Source organism: Daucus carota, chromosome 7 (assembly GCF_001625215.2).
Source record: "Daucus carota subsp. sativus chromosome 7, DH1 v3.0, whole genome shotgun sequence".
Lineage (NCBI taxonomy): Eukaryota > Viridiplantae > Streptophyta > Magnoliopsida > Apiales > Apiaceae > Daucus > Daucus carota.
The window spans coordinates 23,084,854-23,111,493 of NC_030387.2; the positions used below are offsets into that span (position 1 = coordinate 23,084,854).

The 26,640-nt window shown below is 33.7% G+C and overlaps 3 protein-coding genes across 6 annotated transcripts; 2 read left to right on the forward strand and 1 right to left on the reverse strand.

The window, feature by feature from the left end:
* Positions 1 to 5,024: 5,024 nt before the first annotated feature.
* LOC108196082 (probable ADP-ribosylation factor GTPase-activating protein AGD14) lies at positions 5,025 to 15,448 on the forward strand. 2 transcript variants are annotated; one of them, XM_017363181.2, is made up of 14 exons: positions 5,025 to 5,296; positions 5,450 to 5,584; positions 6,771 to 6,832; positions 7,151 to 7,238; positions 7,340 to 7,401; positions 7,500 to 7,596; positions 7,816 to 8,280; positions 8,403 to 8,960; positions 9,112 to 9,213; positions 9,303 to 9,428; positions 9,544 to 9,627; positions 10,292 to 10,463; positions 10,540 to 10,582; positions 14,808 to 15,448. In XM_017363181.2, the coding sequence occupies exons 2-14, from the start codon at positions 5,489 to 5,491 to the stop codon at positions 14,944 to 14,946; spliced, it is 2,094 nt and encodes a 697-aa protein (XP_017218670.1). In that variant the 5' UTR covers positions 5,025 to 5,296; positions 5,450 to 5,488; the 3' UTR covers positions 14,947 to 15,448. The 2 variants fall into 2 exon arrangements, with proteins under 2 accessions (XP_017218670.1, XP_017218669.1); XM_017363180.2 differs by having other exon boundaries at positions 5,155 to 5,296; positions 10,537 to 10,582.
* Positions 15,449 to 15,528: 80 nt separating this feature from the next.
* LOC108194181 (uncharacterized) lies at positions 15,529 to 20,354 on the reverse strand. 2 transcript variants are annotated; one of them, XM_017361097.2, is made up of 13 exons: positions 20,210 to 20,354; positions 18,206 to 18,499; positions 18,051 to 18,124; positions 17,778 to 17,937; positions 17,661 to 17,685; positions 17,488 to 17,577; positions 16,861 to 17,032; positions 16,706 to 16,779; positions 16,540 to 16,609; positions 16,386 to 16,457; positions 16,163 to 16,296; positions 15,982 to 16,055; positions 15,529 to 15,892 (listed from the first exon to the last, which is right to left on the reverse strand). In XM_017361097.2, the coding sequence occupies exons 2-13, from the start codon at positions 18,393 to 18,395 to the stop codon at positions 15,825 to 15,827; spliced, it is 1,203 nt and encodes a 400-aa protein (XP_017216586.1). In that variant the 5' UTR covers positions 18,396 to 18,499; positions 20,210 to 20,354; the 3' UTR covers positions 15,529 to 15,824. The 2 variants fall into 2 exon arrangements, with proteins under 2 accessions (XP_017216586.1, XP_017216587.1); XM_017361098.2 differs by having other exon boundaries at positions 18,206 to 18,494; positions 20,210 to 20,347.
* A 2,766-nt stretch (positions 20,355 to 23,120) lies between these two features.
* LOC108195324 (nudix hydrolase 8) lies at positions 23,121 to 25,998 on the forward strand. Of its 2 annotated transcripts, none has more exons than XM_064080931.1 (9): positions 23,121 to 23,792; positions 24,196 to 24,461; positions 24,583 to 24,666; positions 24,820 to 24,957; positions 25,043 to 25,117; positions 25,235 to 25,285; positions 25,362 to 25,396; positions 25,480 to 25,588; positions 25,674 to 25,998. In XM_064080931.1, the coding sequence occupies exons 1-9, from the start codon at positions 23,693 to 23,695 to the stop codon at positions 25,845 to 25,847; spliced, it is 1,032 nt and encodes a 343-aa protein (XP_063937001.1). In that variant the 5' UTR covers positions 23,121 to 23,692; the 3' UTR covers positions 25,848 to 25,998. The 2 variants fall into 2 exon arrangements, with proteins under 2 accessions (XP_063937001.1, XP_017217774.1); XM_017362285.2 differs by having other exon boundaries at positions 23,635 to 23,792; positions 24,601 to 24,666.
* Positions 25,999 to 26,640: the final 642 nt, after the last annotated feature.

Below are 26,640 nucleotides of genomic sequence, written 5' to 3' on the forward strand. Positions count from 1 at the left end.
GCTGAAACAAAGTGAAAAACCTCTCTCTTCTTTTCTTTGCTACCATCAGAGATTTCATCATTTTTCACTGATAAAAAACTCTGAACTAGTTAATTTCTTTTGATTTGTTCTTATTTTTTCAATAATACTTCCTATTTAGATCTGTTCCTAGATGTTATATTTACTCGATTTTCAGAATTCTGATTCGGTGATAAATTATGAATCACTAACGAGTCAGGTGACTGCGATTAAGTTTTAGCCAATACCGTACATATATTCATAATCGGTAAAGTAAGGATTGTGTGAATTGACCCACTACAATGGTAGAGTTCAAAATCGTGGTAGAGTTCAAAACCTTTGGTGTTAGTGCTTTTAAATATATTTGTCATATATGTCTTTTGTTATTGGTTATATACTTTGTAATTGAATTTTGTGATTCGTTTATAAACAGATGTATAAGACTTTATATTGCAAATTATGTTTTAGACTTGTTGTATCTTTTGTTTTAATTGTTGCGTTCCTTTCGAGGGAGTGCCATTATTGATGGCTTTTTGATCGCATATTGCAATTTTGTTTGTCGTTAATTAACGATTATGTTGTGTCAAAAAAAATATTAACGATTATGTCATTTTGATGACTTTGTTTCGGTGCCTGGCATAATCTTTTGTGCATGATTCTTTCTTTGTTCCTTTTTTCTCTCCCTCTTTAATTTTTTTACCACGGATCTGTGTCTTTCATCTAGGTTTTCCTTTCAGTCTTTAAAATTTTATTGACTAAATTTTCGGGGCCATCTCTGCATTAGCTTTGGTTAGTCGGTTGACTTTTTTGAATGAAAATTCTCCTTTATTCTTAGTTTCGTGGATTTTGCTCTCTTTTTTGCTGAGTGTTTTTTAAGCTTCAAATTTTTTATCTAGTTTATTATGGGACATTATGACATGTCCTCTGGTCAAAGAATTTCATGTATGAAATAAGCTCTTCCGATACTTTCAGTATTGTATTTGGGTAGAATTCACTAGTGTGAAAGTTTTATGACAAAATAATTTAAAAAGTGTGTATTATATGTTTGGTTTTGATCCGTAAACGGGCGGAAAAATAATATGATTACACATATATCTGATATTTTTTTAAATATTATATAATTTTAAAAAGTTAAATATATTTACGTTTACAAGAATATTTTTTTTTATTTTTATAAATCAATGCATTTTATTATTTAAAAATATTATCATTTTTAAATAACTTGCATTTATAAATTATATCAAAATTATTTTTAACTTATAAAAACTAAATTAAAGTTTACTTTTGATTTAAAAAAAATATTTTACATAATACTGTTATTTTTAATAACTCCTGAAATAAATTGAAAATGAAAATGATAAAAGAATAAGAAAGAGGAAATCAAATATGCGGTGTGGGTGATGAATAAATTATGAAAGAAGCTGGGTACATCTAAAACCAAAAAAAGGGAGTAAATAACAATTTTTATGAAACAAACGCCCACTAAGCAGCTTAGTTATATGATGTTCTTTGCCCCAAAACTTCTTCCCATGTGTCGAAATTTAATTGGTTGCATTCAGTACAGTAATAATAAGATTCCTCTTGCATATACATCAATCATCCGCTCACAATCTTCCACTTGGCTGCCACATAATTTGGTAAAAAAATTTGGGGTCTGTAGCATTACCCGCATGAAATATGACACAAAACACAACTCCAATAGAGTCCTAACAATTCCTTAAAAATTTAGCATGTCAACTTCATTCCTCATATTTAAGGATTGTGGAACCATTCCTCATACTATTTTGAAGAATAAAAAAATTCATTTCTTTCTTTTTTCCCACTCTTTCCCTCCTTTCTCTATCCTTATTACAAGTTGAATATAATGTTATAATCATAATATGGAATATAAATAGGAAATGCTGTTGGAGTTCCCATTTAATAAAATGTAATAATCCCTTAACAAATACATATTTTATTATATATCTAGAGAACCTGTTAAGGCTCTGCTGCAGATGCTCCATTTTGCAATTATGGACTCCATCCAGGAGACTTATCCTCCTCTGAACATCTGCCCTCCAGTTTGTGTCCCAAATCATCCTGAGACCCAGAATCTAATGAATGTGGATCAAGTTCTTGACGTAATGGGTTGTGTGGACTATCCAAACCCAGCTTCGAGTGAAGTCGGAAAAAAGCTATGTCGTTGCTCGAGCATATAGGGGTCGTTTGGGCAAACTTAAAAGAAGTGACTTCTTGTTTAAAGTAAAGAAGTGAAGCAGAAGCTAGCATTCTCAGCTTTTTAAAAGTACTTCTACTTCTTTATACAAACAAGTCAAAAAAGCAGAAGCCAGAAGCAAAAACTGCTTTTGACAAACAAACAGGCACATAATCTTCCAGTACTACCTTCTTTTGCATGCTCTATAATAGTTTAGTATTCTCGGGGCTAATTATGCTCTCTGATAGTTAAGTATTCTCGGGGCTTATTTGAATATTTTGTTTCAGATTATCTTTGCATAGTCATTTTGTTCTGACAGGCTATATAAGCCTTTTTGTAGGGTGTGTTCACCCTATCATAGGTTTCTCCGACATTATAATATGTCCTTTGCTTATTAAAAAATATTTATAATGAATAAAAAATGGATCCTTAATATTTGGGAAATGAGTAGGGACCATACACGAGTAAATTTGTGTGCATATTCCTCAAAATAAACTAGTGACACACATGTGTATATATATGTCATTATTTCACGGTAACCATACTATATAGAGTCACGTAGATAATCATTTCATTCTACTTTAAAATTCTCTAAATTATTTAAAAAATTAATTATAAGTATGCATTAAAGTTAATTCTACTGTAGAATGCTGATCATATATAACATCCACAAACAATTAAACAATTATAATATTAAGTAAAAAAATTGTAAAAAATTTTAGTCATATTATGAACCATTTTGGTCAAATATGGTTATACAACAGAACCAACTGAGATATTATGATTAATTTATTTTGTGGAGAAAAATGATGAAAATTTATTTATTTATTAAATATTTGATGGATAATGCGATTGGTACATGCATTTTGTGCTTATATAGAGTTGTTCTATATCAACTCTATATAAGTTGTTTTTTTTTTACTCATACATATAAACAATTGCTCAAATACAAATAAGGGAAACCACCACAAATGACATCATCCATGTTCAATATGTTATCATACACCCCGTATATGGCATCATCCCGCCACACATGCCATTGTTATATAAAGAATCATTTTATACAGAGGCTCGTAGAGAATCATCTTACACAAAGTCTAGTAAAGAATCATCTAATTCTACCTTACAACCTCATAAATATTTTAAAATAATCATATTTATGAATAAAATTCGATTCTAACACAGAATACTAATCATACATGATATACATAAACAATTTAACACTCGCAGTAACCAATTGGGATATTATAGCTAATTTTCAACCTTTTTTTTTTGAGAAAAATGATAAATATTATTAGTTTTATTTGCTAATTAAATATTTGATAAAACAAAAATATAATGAATTAGAATTAAACAAAAAAGAGGACAAACTCACCGATTGACAGAAAAATCAAATTAGAAACATAGAGATTATGTGGTATCATATGTAGGAAGGTGTATTTTAATCGTCTGTGACGACTTTAGGGAGACATTAGATTAAATTCATCTGAGTGCTGATATTAGTCTGTAATTTTCATCTTCATTTTCATTTTAATTTGTATTTAAATAATTAAATAGATAGATAGATTATAGAGAGAGTTGAGTTCCCCACAGAGTCCAAATATTATTAGAGTTTTGGAGTATACAACTATTACTATTAGATTATATTATGATCATGGTTACTGATTAAAGCATGACAATTTCATTTTTTAGAAAAATTTATTAGTTTTAGTTATAAAACATTCAAAAAATAATTAAAATTAAAAAACATCAAAGTTATTCAATTATAATTTTATCGATTATGAAAAATTATACGTAAAAACATAATTATGTATGATATATAATTTTTAATTAGATTACATCATGTAATTATGCAAAATACTTTAAAAATATATATTTTTGTACGTGCTAATATATATGCATGTGTGTGTTTTTTATTTGTGGTACATCTATATTTATTATTTTAATTATATAAAATTATAAATCTATAATATCTATACTATACTATAATAAGCCAACATGGGTATAATTTGCAGGCCTAAATTTTGTTTATGTTTTTTGGTTTGGTCATGTTTTTTAGTCATTCTTATATTATTATCTTGGTAAAAACAAAAAAATCACACTAGAAATCTATCTCTTAATAGGTACAAGTCTTAAACAATTATAAGACTAAAAATCTATCTCTTATAAGTACAAGTTTTAAATAAACTACAACACTAAAAATCTATCTCATAATAAAAATAAGTCTTAAACCGATCCAAAACACCACAGGCATATAACTTTCGAGCCTTCGGCTTACTTTATTATTTCATTAAAAAAATTATAATGACGATAAAATAAAATTATAAATATATAATTTTGAATATTTTTTTCAATACAAGCACGAATAATTACATAATTTATTCTAACTCTAATCTATTACACGACAAATATCTTTTTCTCATACATATGAAGATATATGAAATATGAAAAATATGATTTAAAATTAATTAAATAATAAATTATCCCATATTAATAACAAAAAATTATTTTTAAATAGATAATAAATTGTAAAAACTAAATTTTTGAGAGAAAATATAATCCGTTGGTTAATATAATTTAATTAAAGTTCAATTCATTAATATTAAAATACTAATAAAATGATGTTACAATTTAAATTATAAAAATTAAATTACGAATTATATAACTGCCCGTGTTTCGCACAAGTTAAGAGCTAATATATATAATTAAAAAAATAATATTTAATTGATATAAAATAATTCCTGATTATTCGATTAATTCCAGGACGGTGTTTCCACCGATTAACTTCGATTACCGATTTTTAAAACATCGACCCAAACATACCTTGTCTCTTGATATTGTAGTGGAGTTAGCAAAGAGGTGGCAGGGAGGCGATGGGCTTAAGAAAATACTACTCCAGTAGATTGAGGACGGACAGTAAATGAATAGTCTAGGACAGTAAATGACTAGTCTTCCCGGACCACCCACAAATATACACTACACATTTTTTCTTTAATATACGCATCATATATATAGACGCCTTTCCTTTGTGAATCTAGCTGTACATAGCCGACGTTTCCAGAAAGAATCACATTTTCTAAATCCCATCATCAACTCCGCCTTGAGGTAACTTTTTCTGTGTAGATTTATTTGTCTTTCTGTTACTTTCTACTTCAATTGTGCTTTAGATCTGATTCATTTGTTTTCAAGTTTCCATTTTTATTTGTTCTCTGTTAGGTTTTTCTTTTGAATTTGATCTGATTCGTGCTCTTTTTCTAGTCAAACTTAGGGTTTTGATTGGGGTTTTTTGAGTTTACAATGTCTAATCGAAAGGAGGATGAGAAAAACGAGAGAATTATTCGGTCGCTTCTCAAGTTGCCAGATAATCGCAGATGTATTAACTGCAAGAGTTTGGTATGAATTCGTATTTTTTCATTCCTTTGCTTTACTGTTTACTCGACTGTTGTTTCATTTGTTTGTTGTCTGTGGTTTTAAATCTCTTCTGGTTGTGTATGTTTACAGTATAGTCTTATCAAGACAGCATTTTTACATTTGATTAAGTTTTTAATGTATGAAAGTCAGTTGTGTTTAGGGCCAGATCTAGGATGTTCTTTTTTCACAAGGCACCAAGCAAATTCTTGGATAACACTATTATATTCTCAAATTTTAAGGGGGCACTTCTATAATTTCGCAAAATTTATGTGAAAAAATGTCAAAACAATTTTAGGCCCTTAATAGACCCCCCCTCCCTCCGTCTGCGGTGGCAATGTGGTTGATCATGCCCGGAGGTGGTAAAAAAGATACTCAATTACATTTTCGTTGTTTTCTTTGTCACAGGCCTTTAAAATTATAATTTTAGATAGATTTTGTTTTGAGAGTACAAAGTTGGTCTTGCTTTTTTAATATACAAGTTTAAGTGTAACTGCAGTCCCTTCTATATACACTTATGGTGTGTGTTTGTGCTGGCTGATTAGTGCAATTTTACGCATATATAGAAACTCAAATTTGAGGAGTGTGTAGATATATTGAGTGATTATTCTTGTAGGTTTAATATCCAGGAAAGTGGCAAGAATTGAAACTTAAATTACTCTGGAGGGAAACCTTGTTTAGTCAAATGATTACATGGTTATCATTTCTTGGCAGAATTCTTCCTGGCACCACCATCAGCCTTTCTAGCAGATTATTGGAGTCTACATTTATTTTGTTTAAATTTATATCTTTTGAAGTTAATTTTGTTTCAAAATTGAGAAAGATTGTGTCCATCCCAAATATTATTTTGGTAGGGAAACTTTCTGTATCACGAATCCAGACAAGTACTTGATTTAGTATTTTACTAAGAAATATAAAAACTCCTTTCACTCTTTTTCAGTCAGAAAATGCTGGAAATAATGGCAAATACAAAAAGTAACTACTGGAAGTGGAAAACTCTTTAAAAATGTGTTTAACCAAAAAGTATCAAGAAAGTAATAACATGGGCCTATTAAATAAATGAGTTTGAATCACAATAGTTAATATATTTTAATATTTCAACTTCGTTTGCTACCAGACTTAGTAACTTGTTATATGAATTGTGATGAATTTTTCTCTTTTTGCTAAGCAGGGACCACAGTATGTGTGTACAAATTTTTGGACATTCATTTGTACCACTTGTAGCGGAATACAGTAAGTTTTCATTTGTTTGCAAAAAATTAAGCCGAATTTACAAGTAAATAACAGAAGAACAGTTTTATGAATTTTTTAGTCTGTAGTGTATACTGAAGACCTATATAGGCCCTGTTTGGCTTACCTTATTTCACAGAAATAAGTCACTTATTTTCTGAAAAAGTATGTAAATGTGTACTTTTTTAATACTTAATACTAAAAAAATTATGTAAAAAGTACTTATTTTCATCCAAAAAAAAGTACTTATTTTCATCCAAAATGATTGGCCACACATGCCCATAGTTTTCTGACATTAATTTTGGACTGGAATGCAAACAGTCGGGAGTTTACTCATCGAGTGAAGTCAGTGTCAATGGCCAAGTTCACTTCACAGGAAGTTAGTGCCCTTCAAGGAGGCGGCAATGCGGTATGTATGGAATCTTTTTATCAGGACCTGCATAATGTATTTTACAGTATTCAATATCCATAAGCAGTTCATCATATCATTTTTCTGTTCAATATTTACAGAGTGCGAAGGAAATATATCTCAAGGAATGGGACCCAGAGCGTAACTCTCTGCCTGATAGCAGGTTACTATAATGTATCTATGACAAACCCCCCACCCCCTTCCCCGGGCACTACCTTTTCATTGAATACTGTAATTAATTTTTTTATCTCTTGCTGTTAGTAACGTTGAGAGACTCCGGACTTTTATCAAACATGTGTATGTGGAAAGAAAATTTACTGGTGAGAGAAGCTTGAACAAGCCTCCAAGAGCCAAGTCGGTATGATAATCTTTTTTCTTTTTCAGTGGTTTTTGAAATGTTTCTGTCTTGTAGCCCGTAGGTAAATTCATCAGCTAACATCGCAAGTACTACATATATCGACCAAAATCAGTAAATTCTTCTGATGTGATGGTGGCATATCTTTTTGTTTTGACATGTTCTGACAAGTGAAGTTGCTACTTCGATATTTATCATTTCTGTTAACTTTAACATATACAGGGGGATGCGGATGACTTCAGTGAAAACAAGAAGATGGATTCATATCAAGGTGGGTCTAGAAGCCCACCATTTAATGACACATATGAACGCCGTTACACTGATAGGCCAAGTCCTGGTGGGCGTAGTGATGATCGGAATTACAGAAGTAGTTACGATGAAAGAAGAAGTCCAGGATCTGATGGTGATTATGGAAGAAGTCCTGCCCGTACAGAGATAGTCAATGACTGGAGGCGAGATGATAGATTTGGAAATGGGAAGAAGTCTGAGGATGGCAGAGTAGGCAATGGAGGTCTTAAAGTTGAGGCTACTTCACCTGATTTCCAAAGAGATCTGGATTCATCTAGTCCCCCCATGGTCCGCCCTGTTAGAGATATTTTGGGAGAAAATGTCTCTCCTCTCAGGGTGATTGAACCTCCCCCAAAGGCTAATGGTGGCAAGTCAGCCGATGCATCCTTGCACACTCAGGTATGAATTTTCCTCTTGAGAACACATGTTGTATTAGTAAATTGAAATATTGTCAAAGATGTGGGCCAAATTGGAGTGGATATGTTTATCACATAATTTACACCTCATCACTCTGTTCACAGAGGACTGCTTCATCTAGTAGCTTGGCATCCTCAACTGGGAATCCGGCTGAAGTTAAAGTGGAAAGTTCGTTAATTGATTTTGATGCAGTTCCTGAACCTCCTGCAAATAGTGTAGCGCCAACAGTAACACTGAATGACAATTGGGCTAATTTTGATTCCTTTGCGGAGGTAAAGGTATCTCAAGCCCCATCACATGCCAATGTGCTGGAATCTGCTCTGTCAGACTTGATGGTCCCAGCACCTCCTGGACAGACTAGTGCTACTGCATCAGCGAATGCAACATCGGGGAACATGTCAGTGTTGTCAACGACTAATGCAACAATGCCTGTGGGATATGTGTCAGCAACTGATATTGGTACTATTGGACCTGTTGCACCGGCAAGTAATTCGTTGGCGGTCCCTTCTGGTGGAATTCCTTCAGCTGCAGCAGGGCAGACTGCTGATTTCTTTCTCGGTGTTGCTGGAGGGCAATGGAATCACCAGCCGTTTCCACATCCTACTCCTGGTAGTCAGCCTCCTGCTCAACCATTTGTACCAGGTGGACCCTTAGGCGTGCAGGTGTGCTTTGTAAATTACAAGTTTCTTCCTCCGTCACTTGTCACTACATGATCACATTATTAACTTGGTTCAATCTTTGTGCGAATTATTTTTTATTAAATAAATTCATAACTCTAAAAGCACAAATGTGTGCTGATGTTTCAACTTACAGGTATCTCGAGTTGATTCAGGACCTCTGGAGGCCATTTCTGGATCTCTGGCACAACCTTCCGTTGTGGAAACCAGAAGTGTTGGAAAAAAGGAACTGCCTGAGGTTGTTACTTTATTTGATTGTATTTTAATTAATGTGAACATCTGGCTCTGACGATATCATACCCTTATCTTACTGTATATTATCTACAGGATTTATTCACTGCGAACTATTCGACCTTTCCGGCTCCAGTGCCTGGCTGGCATACAGGTCCCTCTCAAGGGCTTGGTTCTAATATGCAGTATTTTGGTTTGAACATGCAGTATAACGTTCCTGCGGTGGGTGGTTTAAAATACAATTGTATCGAATAGTTTAAGACACATGGACTTTCTTTTGCATTTTATGTTACTGGAGTGTACTGAAGTGACATTGGTTTCTTTTGCTTTTTTGCAGCCTGTTCCTACATATACTCAGCCATCTATATCTTCAAATCCATTTGATTTCAACAGTGAACCTACCCCAGCTCAGGCATCTCCGGTACTACTATAAGCCAGTGGCATAACATTAATTTTAGTACAAGTATCTATACTATCATTGGCAGAGAAATGTTGTAACCAGCCTATGTTGCCAGCTAGCCTGAAATAGAGTCTCACAGTTTTGTTTTGAGAAGTGTGTGACATTACTGTATGTTGAGTAATTTAAGATATCTTTTATATATGAATAAATAATATCTTTTGCTACGTTCTAATATTTGATTCAATTTGTTATTTATATACTTATTGTTATATTTTTTAAATATGTTGTATGCCAATAAGTTTTTAATATACATTTTTGTTAATAAATAATTCTATATGTTGTTTTTATTAGCATTTTTTTTATTTCATTTTCTTATGTTCTTATTAAACCAAGTTTAGTTGTGTATATATCGTTGTTGTATTATTTTGTTCAGGGAATTATATGTTAGTTCCTTTTTCTTTGTTTTTTTCCAAAAAAAATTTTAACTTTGGCAAATTTATTTTGAACTTTTGTTTTGATTATATTGTTATTATTTAGTCATAAATTTTGGCTCTCTCTAACCTTATATTTAGTTAGCGCCACATAGTATCACATCATGGTTTCATTAGCAAATGTCATTGAAAACCCCTTTTCTGATTTAGAGTATTCTGTTAGATGTATTAAAGATTGCTGTGATGTTATGTAGTTCCCTTCGCTGTTACCGTTGCAAGGTGCTCTACCAAGTGTTGCAGCTCCGACAGGTTTACCACATTCTTCCACCTTTGGCACTACTACACCAGCATGGATGCCGGACCAATACTCTAATCAAACGGGGATGAGTTCTCATGCACAAACCTATGGATCATCAGTCGCTCCAAGTAATAGTTATATTTAAATGATTGGTTTCTAATCTTATGCACAATTATTAATTGTATTTTTCTAAATGCGTAGCAGGTCCATACATGGGGCAACCTGTAACATCAAATTTTCCACCCAGGTAACTCTTCTTCCTGAGTTTGATTCACATCTGTTTCATACCACTTTAGCAGGACTCGATTACCATGTTGCTTGCTTTTGAATCAAATTTTCCCAATATACCCACTGTTTAACATTTCTACCATTTTACCCATCTTTTTGTAATTTAAATACCAACATGAATGAGTGTCATTAGTTGCATGAAGACTAGACAGTCAAATGCTAGTATGTTACGCAACGATGATATATATCACTTGAAGTGCCACTATTTTTGTTTGTTTCTATAGAATTGAAGTCTTTTATATAATTTTTTCTTAATTACAAAAATTATTATACGTGGGGGAGGTGAGGCTAGGGTCATGACATATGACATGTTTGGATTAACTTTAACTTAAAAAAACTTGCTTATAGCTTAAAAATAAAATTTACTAGCTTTGAGTTAAATTTGAACAATTTTTTTTAACCATTATGTGAAACATAAAATAATAGTATAAAATACAAATCAAACACGAGGTTGTCTGTCATGGTGACAAATCAAGGCAAATTGATAGAACAAAAAATTAAGATAATATTAAAATTAAATATAGTGTTAGTGTTAGTGTGTGTGTGTGATGTATGATTTACGTCACTCTGAATGTTCTGTTTAGGTAGTCGTATCTGTATTTGAGTTCGACACGTGGACAATCGAACACGACACTTATCCCGTGCCGGATCCTTTGACTGAAATGTGGGCACTTTGACCAACTTAAAGACCACATTTCAGTTGAATATATAATGCCAACAAAAAAAAACAAAAAGTAAAGAATAAAAATAAAAAACAACATAGAAGAACCCTAATCTGCAAAATTCCTTACAAATTTGTTTTGATCATAACTTGATAGTTACTTTTGTTAAGGTATCTACTTACAATTCTTGTTTATTCATGTATTATGCCAGTGTCCCAAAAATAGGACGTTGTCCTAGTGTCCCCAATTTTAAGTTTTCTCGAGTTCGACACTTGGATATGTGTCGTGTCCAACACTTCATACCGGAGTCAGAGTAACATAGTGTATGATAGGTTTCTGACTCCCATCATTATTACAGTGGACAAAAAAGTAGGATATTATATAATATGTGTGTGTGTGTGTGTCTTTGATGTAATATAGGTTTCTGATGACTATCATGATGTTCAGAACCCATGGATGAAGACTTGTAGAAAATGCTTATTAATGTGTAGGAAAATAAGGAAGTAATGTACTTGTAAATTGTGATTATGTTATAACTACGAGCAACAACTATAATGAAATTGTAATTTTTTATAATTTTAATGAAACAAAAGTTTAATGACTATAATTAACAATGCAACTTGCAAATTTATGAAAATAAATTAATGCAGTTTAAAGTAAATATAGCAGTTTTATTGCGAAAAAAAGACCAGAATGCATAGCAGCGAGAGTTGCTAAAAAATGGCGCTGTTTAACTGCAGAAAAACGTAGCAGTTCGACTGTAGGAAACAGAGGGAATGGTACTCTTACTGGACTGCAGAATTTTTTTAAATCATAAAAATGGGCAGAATTCTTAGAACATGAATCTGGGCTGCTCTCTCTTTAGGGTTACATATGTTTTTTTTCCTCATATTAGTAAATATTGACCATAAACTAGTCGACTAAGCGTTTGACTAGTCTACTGCTTAGTCCTCTATCGCCCGACTTTCTAACATTCACCAAATTAATAGAAATAGTCACTGCCCATTTACTGCTCTAATAACTAGTTGACTCAACAACCATGGTTTATATTTGAGTTTGATGTGAGAAAAAGTAAGTTGAGAAAATGCACCTCAACACTCAAAGGTACTTGATGATATGAACTTAATCTAGCTTCAATTAAAATTTGAGTGTACACAAACACGTCACATTACAACTCAAAGCATATTGAGGCAGCTTAAGCTGCCCCAAACACGCTGATAATCTCCTTAATACTGTAAGAATTTATTTTGAAGATTTTTATTTAATTTGTCAAATTTGTTGAAATTTTTCTTTGTTTTCTTTGCATTTTGAATTATGCTCAATGTTGTGTTATATATCAAAACTTTAAGTATTGGGTTACATAATAAACTTGTAAGTATCAAACATCATATTGAGTATATATGTTACAGTGATACTTATACATGCAAATGCGAGTCAACTTGGTAATATAAAGTTACAGTGATTCATTTACGTTAAACGCTATCTACAAAAAGATGGGTAGAATAGGTAAAATTGTAAAATGGTGGGAAAATTAGCAAAGATACGTTAAAAACTGGGGAGAAGTGGAGTCGTTTAGCCTGTTAATTGTTGGAAACACTTTCTAATATTTTATTGGTAAAACTGTCTTTGTTCTAAAATAGTTACTAGTCAAATGTTCAGTCTCTTAGTCGTCTGACTTCCTCACATTCAACTAGTCTATAGAATTAGTTGCTGCCCATTTACCGCTTGGTCAACTAGTTGAGCGACTAGTCTATATTGGAGTTCGATGTGAGAAACAAAATTAATTGAAAAAAGTTACATTGCGCCTCTAAGGTACTTAATGATTATGAACTCATCTTGCTTTAAGCTCAAAAAAAGTGTCACAAGAGTCACATAACAACTTAAAGGCAGCTTAAAGCTCTCCCGAACATGCTTAAAGCTCTCCCGAACATGCTTTTATAGAACTTGTCAAATTTGTTTAATTTAAAATTTCATGTTTTTTTTGAGTCAAAATAATGTTCAAATTTGCATTATATGTTAAACATAAATATTTTGTTACATAATAAAGTTTCAAGTATGAAAACATCGTATTGAGTTCATATGTTACACTGATACTTATCATACATGCAAATGCAAGTCAAGGGAGTCATATAAAATTACATGGACTCATATATGTTGAAAACTTCATTTACAAAATGATGGGTAGAATGGGGGAAAATCTACATGGATGGATAGATTTGGAAAGATGCATTCACAATGCAAAAACGGAGTCGTTAAGAGCCTGTTAATTGTTGGAAAACTTTTTTACTTTAGTACTCCCTCCATACCTGTTTTCTAGTACTCATTTCCTTGTTTCTTTGTTCCAAAAAGGTTGCCCATTTTAAGTTAATATGGTAAATTACATGTTAAATTTGTTAATTTTTTTGAACATCAATATTTTTTTTTTGGGTAACATATAGCTTATTTATTATTATTGAATCAAAGGCGGGTTTTGATTGGGGGACAAGAAAACACAGGACAGAGGGAGTTTTTGATTGGGCAAACATTGTCTTTGTTATAAGTTATAACATAGTTATTGGTCGACTGCCCAGTCGCCTAGTTGCTTGCCTTCCACACATTCAGCTAGTCGATAGAATTAGTTGTCGCTGCCCATTTACCACTCGATTGAGTACTGGCAACTAGATCGTGATTAGTCCACTGACTCGACAATGGTTTATATTTGAGTTTGATTTGAGAAGGAAAATTAAGTTCAAGAAAAGTGCCTCAAGGCCCAAAGGCACTTAACACGTCAAATGGTTATGAACTAAATCTAGCTTTAAGCTCAAAAATGCAAGTGTATAAAACACGTCGCATGACAACTTAGAGCGCTTAAAGCTTAAAGCTGACCGGAACACACTCATAGTCTACCTCAATACCATAGGAAATATTTTTAAGATGTTTATTTAAGTTGTCAAATTTCTCTAAGTTTAAAATTTCAATTTTTTTGGTTTAAAACATTGGTTAATTTCGCATTATATATTGAAACTTCAAGTTTCGTGTCACATAATACACTTTTAAGGATCGATACATCATCTTGATTTTATATCTTGTAGTGATACTTACAATAAATGCAAATGCAAGTAGAGGGAGTGAATACATGGACTCATCTACTTTGAAAATTCTATTTGCAAAAAGATGGACAGAATTGAAAAAATTATACAATGATGGGTAAATCAGGAAAGATACGTTCAAAGTTGGGCAGTACACAGATGGAGTCGTTTTGCTGCCTGTTAATTGTCGGAAAACTTTTTAAAATTAGTGTTTTATTGGTAAAACTTTGGCTTTGTTTTATGATATTTCTATTCTGTTGCAAGGGAGGACCATAATTTGTCAAATTTCCAATTCACTTAGTTTAAAGTTAAAACATGAACTGTATACTCTGGCTGCTGAATTTGTACTTAATAGCTCATCCAGTGCACAAACACATTGTATCTATTAACTGTACTATAAAGTGTTTCCTTTTTCTATTTGTTCTTGCTTTTTGACAGATTTAGGCTTTTGCAGGCACCAAGGAGCAGCAGGTTTTGGCTTTGGGCCAGCTGCTTTTAGCTCTCCTGCTCCAAATCAGCAGCCTGGAGCATTATATGCGAGCCCTGTTCCCCAGAATACTTTCTCGTCTTCGGGAGGAAACCCGTTTGGATAAATAGAAACAAGGCTGCATTTTCACACCCAATCTTAGGAAAAAGCACCATCTTGTTTACTTGGATAACTGGATGGAAATTTTTGGCTGTTTTCTTGTTACAAAGTGATGTAGCAATTCTGTTGCATCTGTGCCCGGTTTGGTGTCAGTTTTCTCTCTGTAAAACTTGTGTGGTACCAATGAAAAAATGTAAAGCAACAGCAGTTAGGATTAGTAGGGCGCACAGAACCACCACAGGGACCTTGCAACCATGCGGTTCATAGTATATATTATTCTGGTCGGTGATTTGTGGTGATGCCGCCACCCAAAAAGTTGTATAATTTTTAGCTTTCACTGAAAACTTTTTAACTCCAGCATTTTGAGTTTGCAGTTTACTTTCCTTTATTGTGTGGTTGGATGTAAGTTCTATTATTGGACAGATTTGTAAAGCATATATGTACAAATAGTACTTTATGTAAGTTATGCTTTGTTTAAATAAAATTCATAGCAGTTGTGATCTTGGACAGTATAGAGTTAGAAAGCTTTTGGAACTAAGCTTATTATGAGCTTCTTGGTCTTTTCCTTGAATATGATTCTGTTCATCAACATCAACATATAATTAATGTGTAGAATAAGATGTAAGAAAATTTCTGAGAATAGTTGTATAATTATCCGTGCTTGCGATTTCAAGAATATCATATAATCAAGTTAGATGTATTGAATGAATGGTTTTAACATGTGCTATTGTTATATTTACATTGCATGGCAGCTGCAGTAGCTATGCTTGTTGACAGTATAAGCAGAGGAATGCCTCTAGATAATCAAAGTGTTAATGGCAATACTTCTCACTTGTCAGGCATGTAGTTGCTTGTTAGTATCTCTTGATGAGTCTTTAAGAAGTGTTAAACTGCGCCCGGTAGTTCAGCTGCTCTTGTGTGCTTGAAGATAACCGGAGCCACAACCATCCAGACTGCAAAAAGCACCGCGGTTAGTCGTGATAACAATCTTGTTTGAGATGTTAAGAATCCGGAACTGTTGTAGTTTGAATAGATATCTTACTGTAAATGCAGGCTGCCAGCCACTCGTTTACAATCCTAACCCAAGTGCTTGTCCACCCAACATCAATTGTCCATCTGTGTGACAACAGATGCTATGTTACTTGTGTTGTAATCCTGTTTCATAGAGTAATGCTAAAGACAGAAATTGCTTTGCTTGTGTGTATACATAATGTGGAACTTACTTTTGGCTGACATGTTTTGTATTCCAGCTGATCAGTAGCATCGCGAAGTACATAGCTCCAGTTGCAAACACAAAATGAAAGAATCCATAGCCGTATGGAACTTCATCTTCTTCCTCGGGTTCATCCTTCTTGAACTGCAACGCGGTTAACCAAATTAATACTTTTCTATCTTGACATGTTGGGTGAAAGGCTTTAATTAATTTGAAAGGCCAAGTGATCTGACCTGAAAGCATTTTGAATCAATGCCTGTTGAAAATGTTGCTATAACCATTGCAATCACTGCGATCACAAAGCTCTGGAAACACATGGACTTCTTTATTTGCCAATAATCATATTAATATCTCAAACACGATGAACTCAGAGAAATTCTTACTCACAATTATGGATAGCCAATCTCCTTTAGGCCCCGCGTTTGTATCTTTTGTACATCTTCCCTCTGGTGGCTCACTGCAGCAGAATAATGTGTTACAAGTTGAGCTTACAAAATATAAATTAAGAAATTAAAAATGAAAAAACAGCTATAAATGATGATGTGTTACATGCCTTCTAACTGCAGACCAGCAAAGGAACACGACGTACAAGCCCATAAGTCCAGGGGTCAAGAAACCAGCATTCACCTGTTTATGCAATCACGAAACAGTGAGCTGCTAGACTCGGGACAAGCTGGTGCAGATGGGCAAACAAACTGTAAAACTTACTTTGGGATGGAGCGACACACTAGTCATGAGTTGCAGAAGTACTAGGGTCCAGGTGATGAAGAAAATGTTGAGGAGACAAGATGGTTGAGGGGCATACCAGATGAACATCAGTATAATCCCACATATGCATATCACATATGCACTAGTAGCAACTAACATCACATGAATGTGGCTGCAATTTAAAGCTTGTCTCAGTTTCCAAGATATATTTGTAGCTAAAAAACATTAATGAAGCTTTACTTTTATTCGTTGCACTGCATCTGAATCAAATTAGCCGCTTTTGCCTGATGCGTGTGCAGATGACAAGTATTCTATAGTCTCTACTGTTGTGTTTGTGGTCAGGGTCAAGGAGAAGGGAATGGAATCAATGAAATAGAAAAGAAACTATACAAGTAGGAGGGAATATTTAGAAAAATACGAGTGAAAGCAAATTCTCTATGAAATGATTGAGTTCTAGTTAAGGTTGCTAGAAATGGAATGGAGGGAGGAATGGAAACCTTGAACAAATACACATTATATACTCAAAACTAATATAAAATTGAGCGAAATTGTCATACATTATTTTTTTTCAGGTATCTGTTTGTGTAGAAAAGCTAGTTGCATTAGTTTTTACAAGAAGAAGCTCACCATCTCTCAGCTAATTTGTCTGACTGAAAACTGTCATTTAGCCATGTAATGAAGCTGATAATACTGACAAGCTGAATCATTAGAAACACCCTGCATAACAATGTAAAAGATCATACATAACACTCCCAGCAAATTTCCAGTATCTGAAAAAAACGAAGATGATTTGTACTCACCCAGCGCCAAAATGTGCAATATCCCCTGTCAAACAAAAGATTTATCAGATCAACTGGCAAATGGAAAGAAATCGCAACCTAATCATTTTTAACAGCTTGAAGGGAAACAAAACTAACCATAGACTTGAATAACTTCTGAAGGAACAAAGAACGGAAGCACCATTAAGGAGATGAGTAAGACAACCTTAACAGGCCACCTCCCAGAATGCCACGAGTCCTGACGCTCATTTAATTTTTTGGCACCAGCAGTACAAAGAAACATCACGAAATAGAAAATCTAATGTACTGTCAAGATCAAACTCATTCAAAAGCTTAGAACAAATTGATGCTTCTGATTTATTAAATGTATTTAAAAAAGTGAAAAATATGAAAATAAATTGGCAAGGATACAAAGCATCCCAGACTCACTCTTAGAACCCCTTCAGCACCTAAACAATCCTCCCCATCTTGACATTCTTTTAATCCTACAATCACAAATCATAAACAAATTAAAGCTCCAATAGAAAAGCATAAACCTTCCAAATTCAAGAATGCAGTATTCATACTCTTCATTTCTGAAAAAGCACTTCTGCCATAATCGCGTATCCCCCAAGCAAGTAAATTCACAATAAGAAACATCAAGCCATAGACATATCTAGCCATCCAAGGGTTGGAACCACGGCGAAATTGAGCCCACCAAGAATCTCCTATGAGCTTCGCATAACGGTCATTCACACTCTCTGTATCGCCTTCCATTGAGATGTTCTTGTCTAATGTTGACAATGTAGCATCAAATACTGAGTTGCATAGAGCTGGTGGAATAAAAGATGTTTTATCCCACTAGCTCCTTCTCATCTAAGCTGAAACAGTAAAATATTACTGACTTGTACTCAAACATGAATGACAACTAGTTCATCAAATAAACACAACAAATTCAAACATGTAAAGCAAGATAGAAATTTTCAAAGTTTGGATCCTTTGTTGTTAGAAATTTAAGAAATACCTATACCTATAATGAAACTGCTATGAAAACGTAAATCAGTTATGAAAAGTATAATTACATGCACCGCACCACAGTAGTAGTAACTAGTAAGTAATTTAGTGCTGCTAGTGTAACAAACGATCTGTGTATCCAAATTTTGCTTCAATTTCTTTTTCAAAATAAAGCCTTTTCCGGATAAAATTTGATTTTTAATTAGATGATATATATACATATACGAGATTTCGTTATTATTGTGTGAGTAAATTCAATCATATACCCTGTATTAAGATTTGAAAAAAGAGCCCCAAATAAGTTTTGGGTTCAGTGACAGAAAAAATACTTGTAGTACTGGAATTGTTTAATTAATTAATGTGGACATTAATTACCATTTAATTAAGTCACTCATTTGTCAACTAACGACTTCTATAAAAAATGTGAGCATTAGTCTAGAGTGAAATCAGGTTTGAACAGATCCTCTAATATACTGCTCCTCATCTATCGCTAGTCGTCGCTGATCACGAGTTCTCACTGAACTGGTCAGTGGCAAACATTTTAAACTCAATTTTTTTCTTGGGCAGCAGGAGGTTAGACTTTTAGAGTGCTAGTTCACATTATTTACTTAAAAATTTATTATATCACTAGATCTACTTTTTAATAAAAAAAAATAAATCATATAATAAACCACATTTGATAGAGATACAGTAACTTTCAAATTCTAAAACTACATTATGAGAATCGATGTTTAATCCACATTTCAAAGTTTAGAGTTCTTGTTTAAAATAATTACCAGATAATAATTATATTAAATAGATTTATATTTATTAATTTTGTTGTATAAAATATAGTTTTATAAATTATTTTTAAAATTTTCATTTTATAAATAATAAATTAAAATTTAATTTCAGAAAAAATGAAAAATATAATAATTTATAAAACTATATAAGAATCTTAAAAATTGTGATTAAGTCTTTTATTCCAAAAATAAACACTTAACTGAGTCTGGGAGTATTAGTTTAGCTTAAATCTAAATCAAAATTAACTCAACAAGGTCATCGAGAGGTTGCCAAAATGCCCATTGGACATTCTTGGGTGTTCACCGAGACATGTGAATTAAGATCATCCAAATTGGCTTTTGGGAATAATCACAACACATGAAATTGTTTAAATTATATATAAATTATTTTTGTACATTATTTATAATTTTTGATGTTCGAAGCAGTTTGTGAAAATAAAATGATCATCTTTCATAATTTCAAATAAAGAAACAAATATAATTCATTTCTGAGGAAGTCCCTACTCACATGTTTATTATATATTTTTTGGATGGTGGTGTTTTCTTTTACTTTACTCGTTGGCATATGTTACTTTTTCTAAATCAATGTTGTTGAAAGAAAACATCCAATATGTTATATATCTAATGAATGTAATATATGTATAGATGGATCTTTTGTCTAAACAAGGAGACATGAGAGAAGTTTTAATGCAAGCAGGGTTGAGACTTGAGAGTTAGGCACATAAGCATCATAACTAGTAATAAGCGATAAGCACTTCTTTTAAGTTACGTCAAACGGAGAAAAGATGCACATACCTTATGGGTGGGCGGAGAAGGAAGAAGAAACAGCAGTCTGTCTGGTATGGTGGTGAATAAGACAGAAGATACACGAATTTTTATTTTTTTTTTAATTTGCCAGAAGGAGACACGATTAATAGCAAACAAAAAGATGATCCACCAGCTTAATCACTTTCTTCCTCTTTATGTGGACTATAATTCTGTTACTTTCCTCTTTATATATACCGCTACTGCTGCAAGGCCCTAGAATGTAGTGCAATGTAGGAGTATTTATGGATTAATGGAACACCCCAGATGGTGGTGGTGGATCTGGAATATTTTGAGTTTGATTTTAGCTTTTTGTGTTGTAATACTAGTAATATACCCGCCGCGCCGGACTAATGGGAACCACCTTTAAGTATTTTAATGTATTGTAGGTTACTGCTAAGACTTAAGAGTACTCGTTTTGGCTTGCTTCTTTTTAAAGGTATAAAGGTGGTCGTAGCTTGCAAGCTTTAATAATCAAACCAGCATCTCTATTCTCCGCCTGCCTGCTTACTTCAATCATTGTTTACTCTTTTTCTTTTGGTTTTAACACTTACCGCTTAGTTTAGTATTCGCATCCATATCAACTCAACTCCATTTGGAGCTATCTTTATCAACCGCCTCAACATATATATTTACTGTCTACTATACGAGAACACGTCGTTTAATCTCGAGTAAGGTGTAAATGAGCCAAACAGTTCGTGAGCTGCTCGACCTCGACTCGTAAAATATTTGAATTCGACTCGAAAATAATCGAGCCGAGCTCGAGCTATTCGAATAGTTTACCGAGCTGAGTTCAAGCTTCTTATTACTCGATTCGTGAGCCTAGCGAGCCTAATCGAGCCTGTATTGTTATATTTATTTTTATATTATTTCTATATTATTATATAAAATATTTAATTCTTTTTTATCTTTTTTATATATTTAATCGGATTGAACTCAAGCTAAACCATCATGTTTCGAGTTTTTGTTAATATTTTGTGAAATCATTCGAGTTTCAAGCTTAAAATTAATGGCTCGTTTGTACTCGAGTTCGATCTCAAACCCCGAACTTTTTAATCGAGCTAAGTCCTGATAGTGTTCAACTCAATTCGACTCGATTACACCCCTCTCGAAATTTATTTCTTAGCAAACTTTTTTATTTTGTCCTCTTGAGTCCCGCTTCGTGCATATCTATCGAAGCAATCTATGATATAAAAGGAATATGTTACGTAACTTTCCAGCATTCTGCTCCTTGTTTCCGCAAGCAATCTGTGATGTACTCCCTCCGTCCCACAATACATGCCCCTTTGACTTTTTTCACGTAATTTGAGGTGCAAATAAAACATATGTCTATATATTATTTTTCAAATTTTCTTTTTCTGAATAAAAATATGGATGTTATACTTTTATTCAGAAAAAAAAAATTGAAAAATAATGTATAGAAGTATGTTTTATTTGCATATCAAATTACGTGCAAAAAGTCAAAAGGACATGTATTGTGGGACGGAGGGAGTATAAAAGGACTATATATATTATTACCTCTCCAGACCTCCTACTACGAGCCTTTATAATTCTCTCCTCATCTTCCCTCACGTAGCAAACAAATTATTCCGATTGCCTGCTCCACTCCCTCCCACACTAAAACAATTCTAGGAGAGCACACGATTAAGACGACCAAATTTATTCTATTTAAGAATATAGTTTTAAAATCTTTTCGTCCCTGCAATCCGGAAAATCTTGCTTCGCCAAGAAATACGTACCCGACACTATTGAAAACACTCAACACGCACGGCTGCTCCACGCCAACTTCATTTGGTTCCTCGTGTCCGATCAAATTCTGCGACGTTTTGTGTCAGACTGTCAGTTTCAACGTGTTTATGTTAGTATGTACTAATTATCATATGTTGCAACTAGAGCCGGTCAAACGGGCTGTTCCAGCAACCGCAGGCCGTGCTAGTTCCACACGGGCACTACTAAGCAGGCGGGTCGTGCTGTGCCGGGCTCGTGACTAAAGCAATGAATACCGTAACGAAGAATCACTTTGACAAATATTTATTTCGGGAAAATATTCGAACTTTTTTGCCTCCAAATTAATAATTTAATCTACAAGTAATGAATTTTTTAAAGAAAAAATACGGTATTAAAACTTTTATACTTCCTCTATTCCTTTATGTTATTCGCTTTGACTTTGTGCACCTAATTTAAGGTGTACAAAAATCATACGTCTACGTATTATTTTTCAAATTGTTTTTCTCTGAATAAAGGTTTAACATCTATAGTTTTATTCAGAAAAAGAAAATTTGAAAAATAATGTGTAGAAATATGTTTTTCTTGCACCTTAAAATACGTACAAAAAGTCAAAGCGACTAATTAAAAAAACGGATGGAGTATCAAATAACACGCGTGTAATTGTCTTTAAAAGTCAGATATATATATAAAGCTCATCAAACACTAGTCGGTGCTTAATCCAAATCCACCAGGAACACTATGCGACAAGTTGAAGGGAAAGAGAATTGTTTCAAGCTAGAATGAGAATGATTTGAATCCGAACAGAATAACAATTGCATGAACCCTAATTCATGGTTGATTGGCTAGTGAACATCTCATTCATGCTTTACATATAAAATGTTGATAAAAAAAACTATATAAATATTTAGACTGTGGAACAGAATATTAAGCACTTGCATCAAAAAATGTCCATGTATCTCAGACTGTTGATCAGAATATCAAGCACTTGCATCAAACTGTGCTAATACAAATGAAATGCACATTCCTCCTGTTGGAATATGGAATAGGAGCACAACTGAGGGGATCCTTGTACTTGTATCATAGGCTGCTCTAAAATGGAATATAAACAATTTGTATACTTGAGGAAAAATACGGGGGGCGTTTGAATTGTGAGTGGGAATGAGAACGAGAGGTATGGGGAGGGATTTCCCAAGGAAAGTGTAAGGAATGATTTAGCCTTCAAGTGAGATTGGTATTCCCGTTCTATGTGATAAAATTGCTAATCCAAACACCAACACATGATTTTGAGGTTCCGATTATCGATAACTGGGCTCATTAACCACGAACCAAATGCCTCGTATACTCTATTTGTTCTACTTCTGTTCCCAAATCATTCTATTACATACATAACAGGCTAACAGCTACAACTTAAGTAGACTTGTTAGTTTAATAAACCAGATCGAAAGTATGTTCCACTCAAACATAAGATTTCAGAGGTTGAAGTGAGTTTGGAATTGACCACTTCTCTGTAAAGTATAGAGCACTCCATCAGGCTAATTATCTGAGCAGATATGTAGGTTTAGATATTGTTACTTGAGTAATAGACAACCACAACTTGTCTTGCAGAACCTTATTCCATTAATATTCCCATATTCTTCTTCTGACCTATGGCGATAAGGTTCAGTCCTTTGCTTGCTATATATACCAAGTATTCAAAGCTCTGGTCTATCATAATTGGCCAACAGAACAGTGACACTGGCTGCAAAGATGGTTGTCTCACACTGTTCAAGCAGTTACTATCGGCATATAGTTCAAAGTCCTTACATTTCATGGTCTATGGAGGGCGATTACCGGGGCTTATCAAGCAGTGAGTAGTTATTTTATTCACTAAAGTATATTAAATGCTCCGTCCAACTCAGACTGTCAGGTCATTCTGTAGCGCTTTGTGTGGTCGTAGTATTTCACATATATTATATGCTCCGTCCAACTTAGACTGTCAGGTCATTCTGTAACTATTTCTGTAGTGCTTTCTATGGACATAGCATTTCTCCACTTAAATTCATCGCGTTAACTATGCTCTCGGCCTTCTTACAAATTAAGAGGAAATAAAATATAGAAAGAAACTACCGTAACACCTCATTCCACAACATGTCAGCACAGCTACTCTGTTTATGTTTGAACTGCACTAATAATTTCTGCTACTTGAACTTATTAATCCTTATTTGTGAAATGAACATGTAGCGAAGTTGATAATTTGTAGTTTCTTCCAGAAATATCAGTCCAGCCATTTGCTACCAAGTTACTGAATGCTACCGTCACCAACTTCCCATGTCTATTACAAGGTGGCCAACATAAGCATAAAAAAGGAGTTCAAGTTTTATCTCAAAATATCAGCCCACCAAGCTTTGCTGTCGAATATCTTGATGGAAGGGAAGATGAGTACAATGGGGTCATAATCGATCCAGAAAGCTTACCATCTAGTGCCAACGCTTTTGCATCCGCGCTAAAGGCTTCTCTTTCTAACTGGAAGTTAAAGGTCTGATATGTAAAGAACATAGGCCCAATACATTAAGAAATTACATACAAAATTCTTAATAAAACCATGATATTTGTTGCGTAAGCTTGTAAACATCTGATATTTATTTAGCGCTGTCTAATTTCTGAGTATAATGCAGGGTAAGAAGGGTATATGGATGAAAATATTGCAAGAACAAGTTGATCTTGTACCTATAGCTATCCAGGTATGGAATTTTTCTAATTATCATTTAATTGGACTAGATAAAGAATTGCCAACTGAAAGACATGTAGTTATAACAGTTTCATTCAGTTTGCCTCGTAGTCCCTAAAGCGAATGGAGAAACTAAGGAACAAACACTCGGTTGTTGATTTTGCAGGAAGGATTCCACTTCCATCATGCCGAACCTGGTTATGTTATGCTAACGTATTGGATTCCTACGGGGCCATGCCTGCTTCCTGCTAGCCCTTCGCATCAAATAGGCATTGCAGCATTTGTAATTAACGAAAAACAAGAGGTGCATATGATGTTATTTGTTTTAAGCATAGAAGCAAGATGTGTATTCTCTGAATTTCACAGTTATCAATTATTTATGCATGTAGATTCTTGTGGTGAAAGAGAAATGCCCTTGTACTTGCTCCGGAGTGTGGAAATTACCGACTGGTTATATCAACAAGGTGATTGCTCTCAGTTTCTTGATCTTCCTTGGTTAAAAATTCAAGATTGTTGTTACCCATATGTTTAAATCATAAAATTGGGCTATTGAACAGTGCCTTTTATTGTTGGCCATGCAGTCTGAAGAAATATATGATGGAGCCACAAGAGAAGTGAAAGAAGAAACTGGTGTAATCATACGTCCAATTTTCTCTATAACTTTCGTCTAATACCACGAAGCTGATCACTACTTTTTTCCATCTGCAGATTGACACAGCATTCTTGGAAATGGTTGCTTTCAGGTCACCTTAAGTAACTTGCTTCGTTAAAAGAATATAATGTTTTTTTCTGTCATACATTCTGATATCATGTTTGCAACGGGCAGGCATGCTCAGCTCGTGGCATTTGAGAAATCAGATTTGATGTTTGTATGTATGCTTAAGCCATTGTCCACTGAAATCACAATTGATGAAAAAGAGATTGAAGATGCTAAGGTGACTGATTCTTCCTTTCATATATAACCTGCCAATGCCATGTCTTTAAATCAAGGAATGTAGTAACTTTTGGTGTTTGGTTTAGTGGATTCAAGTAGAGGAACTGATAGCACAACCATATTACCAACAAGACGAATTGCTAAAGACAGTAACCGCGATATGCATGGCTGCTCATCAGAATCGTTGCTACGGCTTCACTGCACATCAGTTGACCTCTATATTTGATGGCCAGCCATCAAATTTATATTACAGAACCTGACAACAATGACCTTGTTCTTCGTTTCTTGAATTAAGGTGTTTGGACCACCTGGAATGCAGAACATATGTTTACATTTTCAGTTTTCTGTTCATGTATTCCTCATTGACTGAATGTGCTTCTTATATTTACAATCATGCAGTTTTTCTTTTCATGTATTTCTGATTGTGCTTCTTATATTTACAATCATGCAGCACAGATTTGACTAAAATGTATGGGGTTATCTAGTCTGTATTCTTTAGGGGGAGTGCAAGATGTGCCTGGTTGCAAGAGTGCATGTGTGGCCCTATCTGTTTTTCTAAATCTAAAATCATCCATCGATTTCCATGTAATCTTGTTGTTAGGTACTTATTTCTAATGTGAAAATGATAGCATTGACATAAACTTCTGAGTTCTGTGCTTTGAAAAACTACTCTACTGCTACGCAATGAAATGCAAGTTGTCTAATATTACCCAAGTATAATTAGGAAAATGCTAGATGCACAAAATTGGGTAAAAAACATTCGCATAATGAGTATGTGTTAACTTTTGATAGAAATGGCCCCCCTTATATGCATTAATAGCACCAATTAAAACTTTCCACCTCAGTTGCCACCTCATTTTGTGCAAAATTCTGTACCCAATTCTGTGCATGTAGCACTGCTCATATAATTATACTTAGGTGTGCTCAAAAAAGAACCGGTCCTTAAAATAGAACGTTACAATCACTAAGGTTCTACTGCGTAACTCTAAATTTTAAATAGATTTTCAAGATCTAAATCTAAATACATATTTTTTGGATCGTTGTATGTGTTCA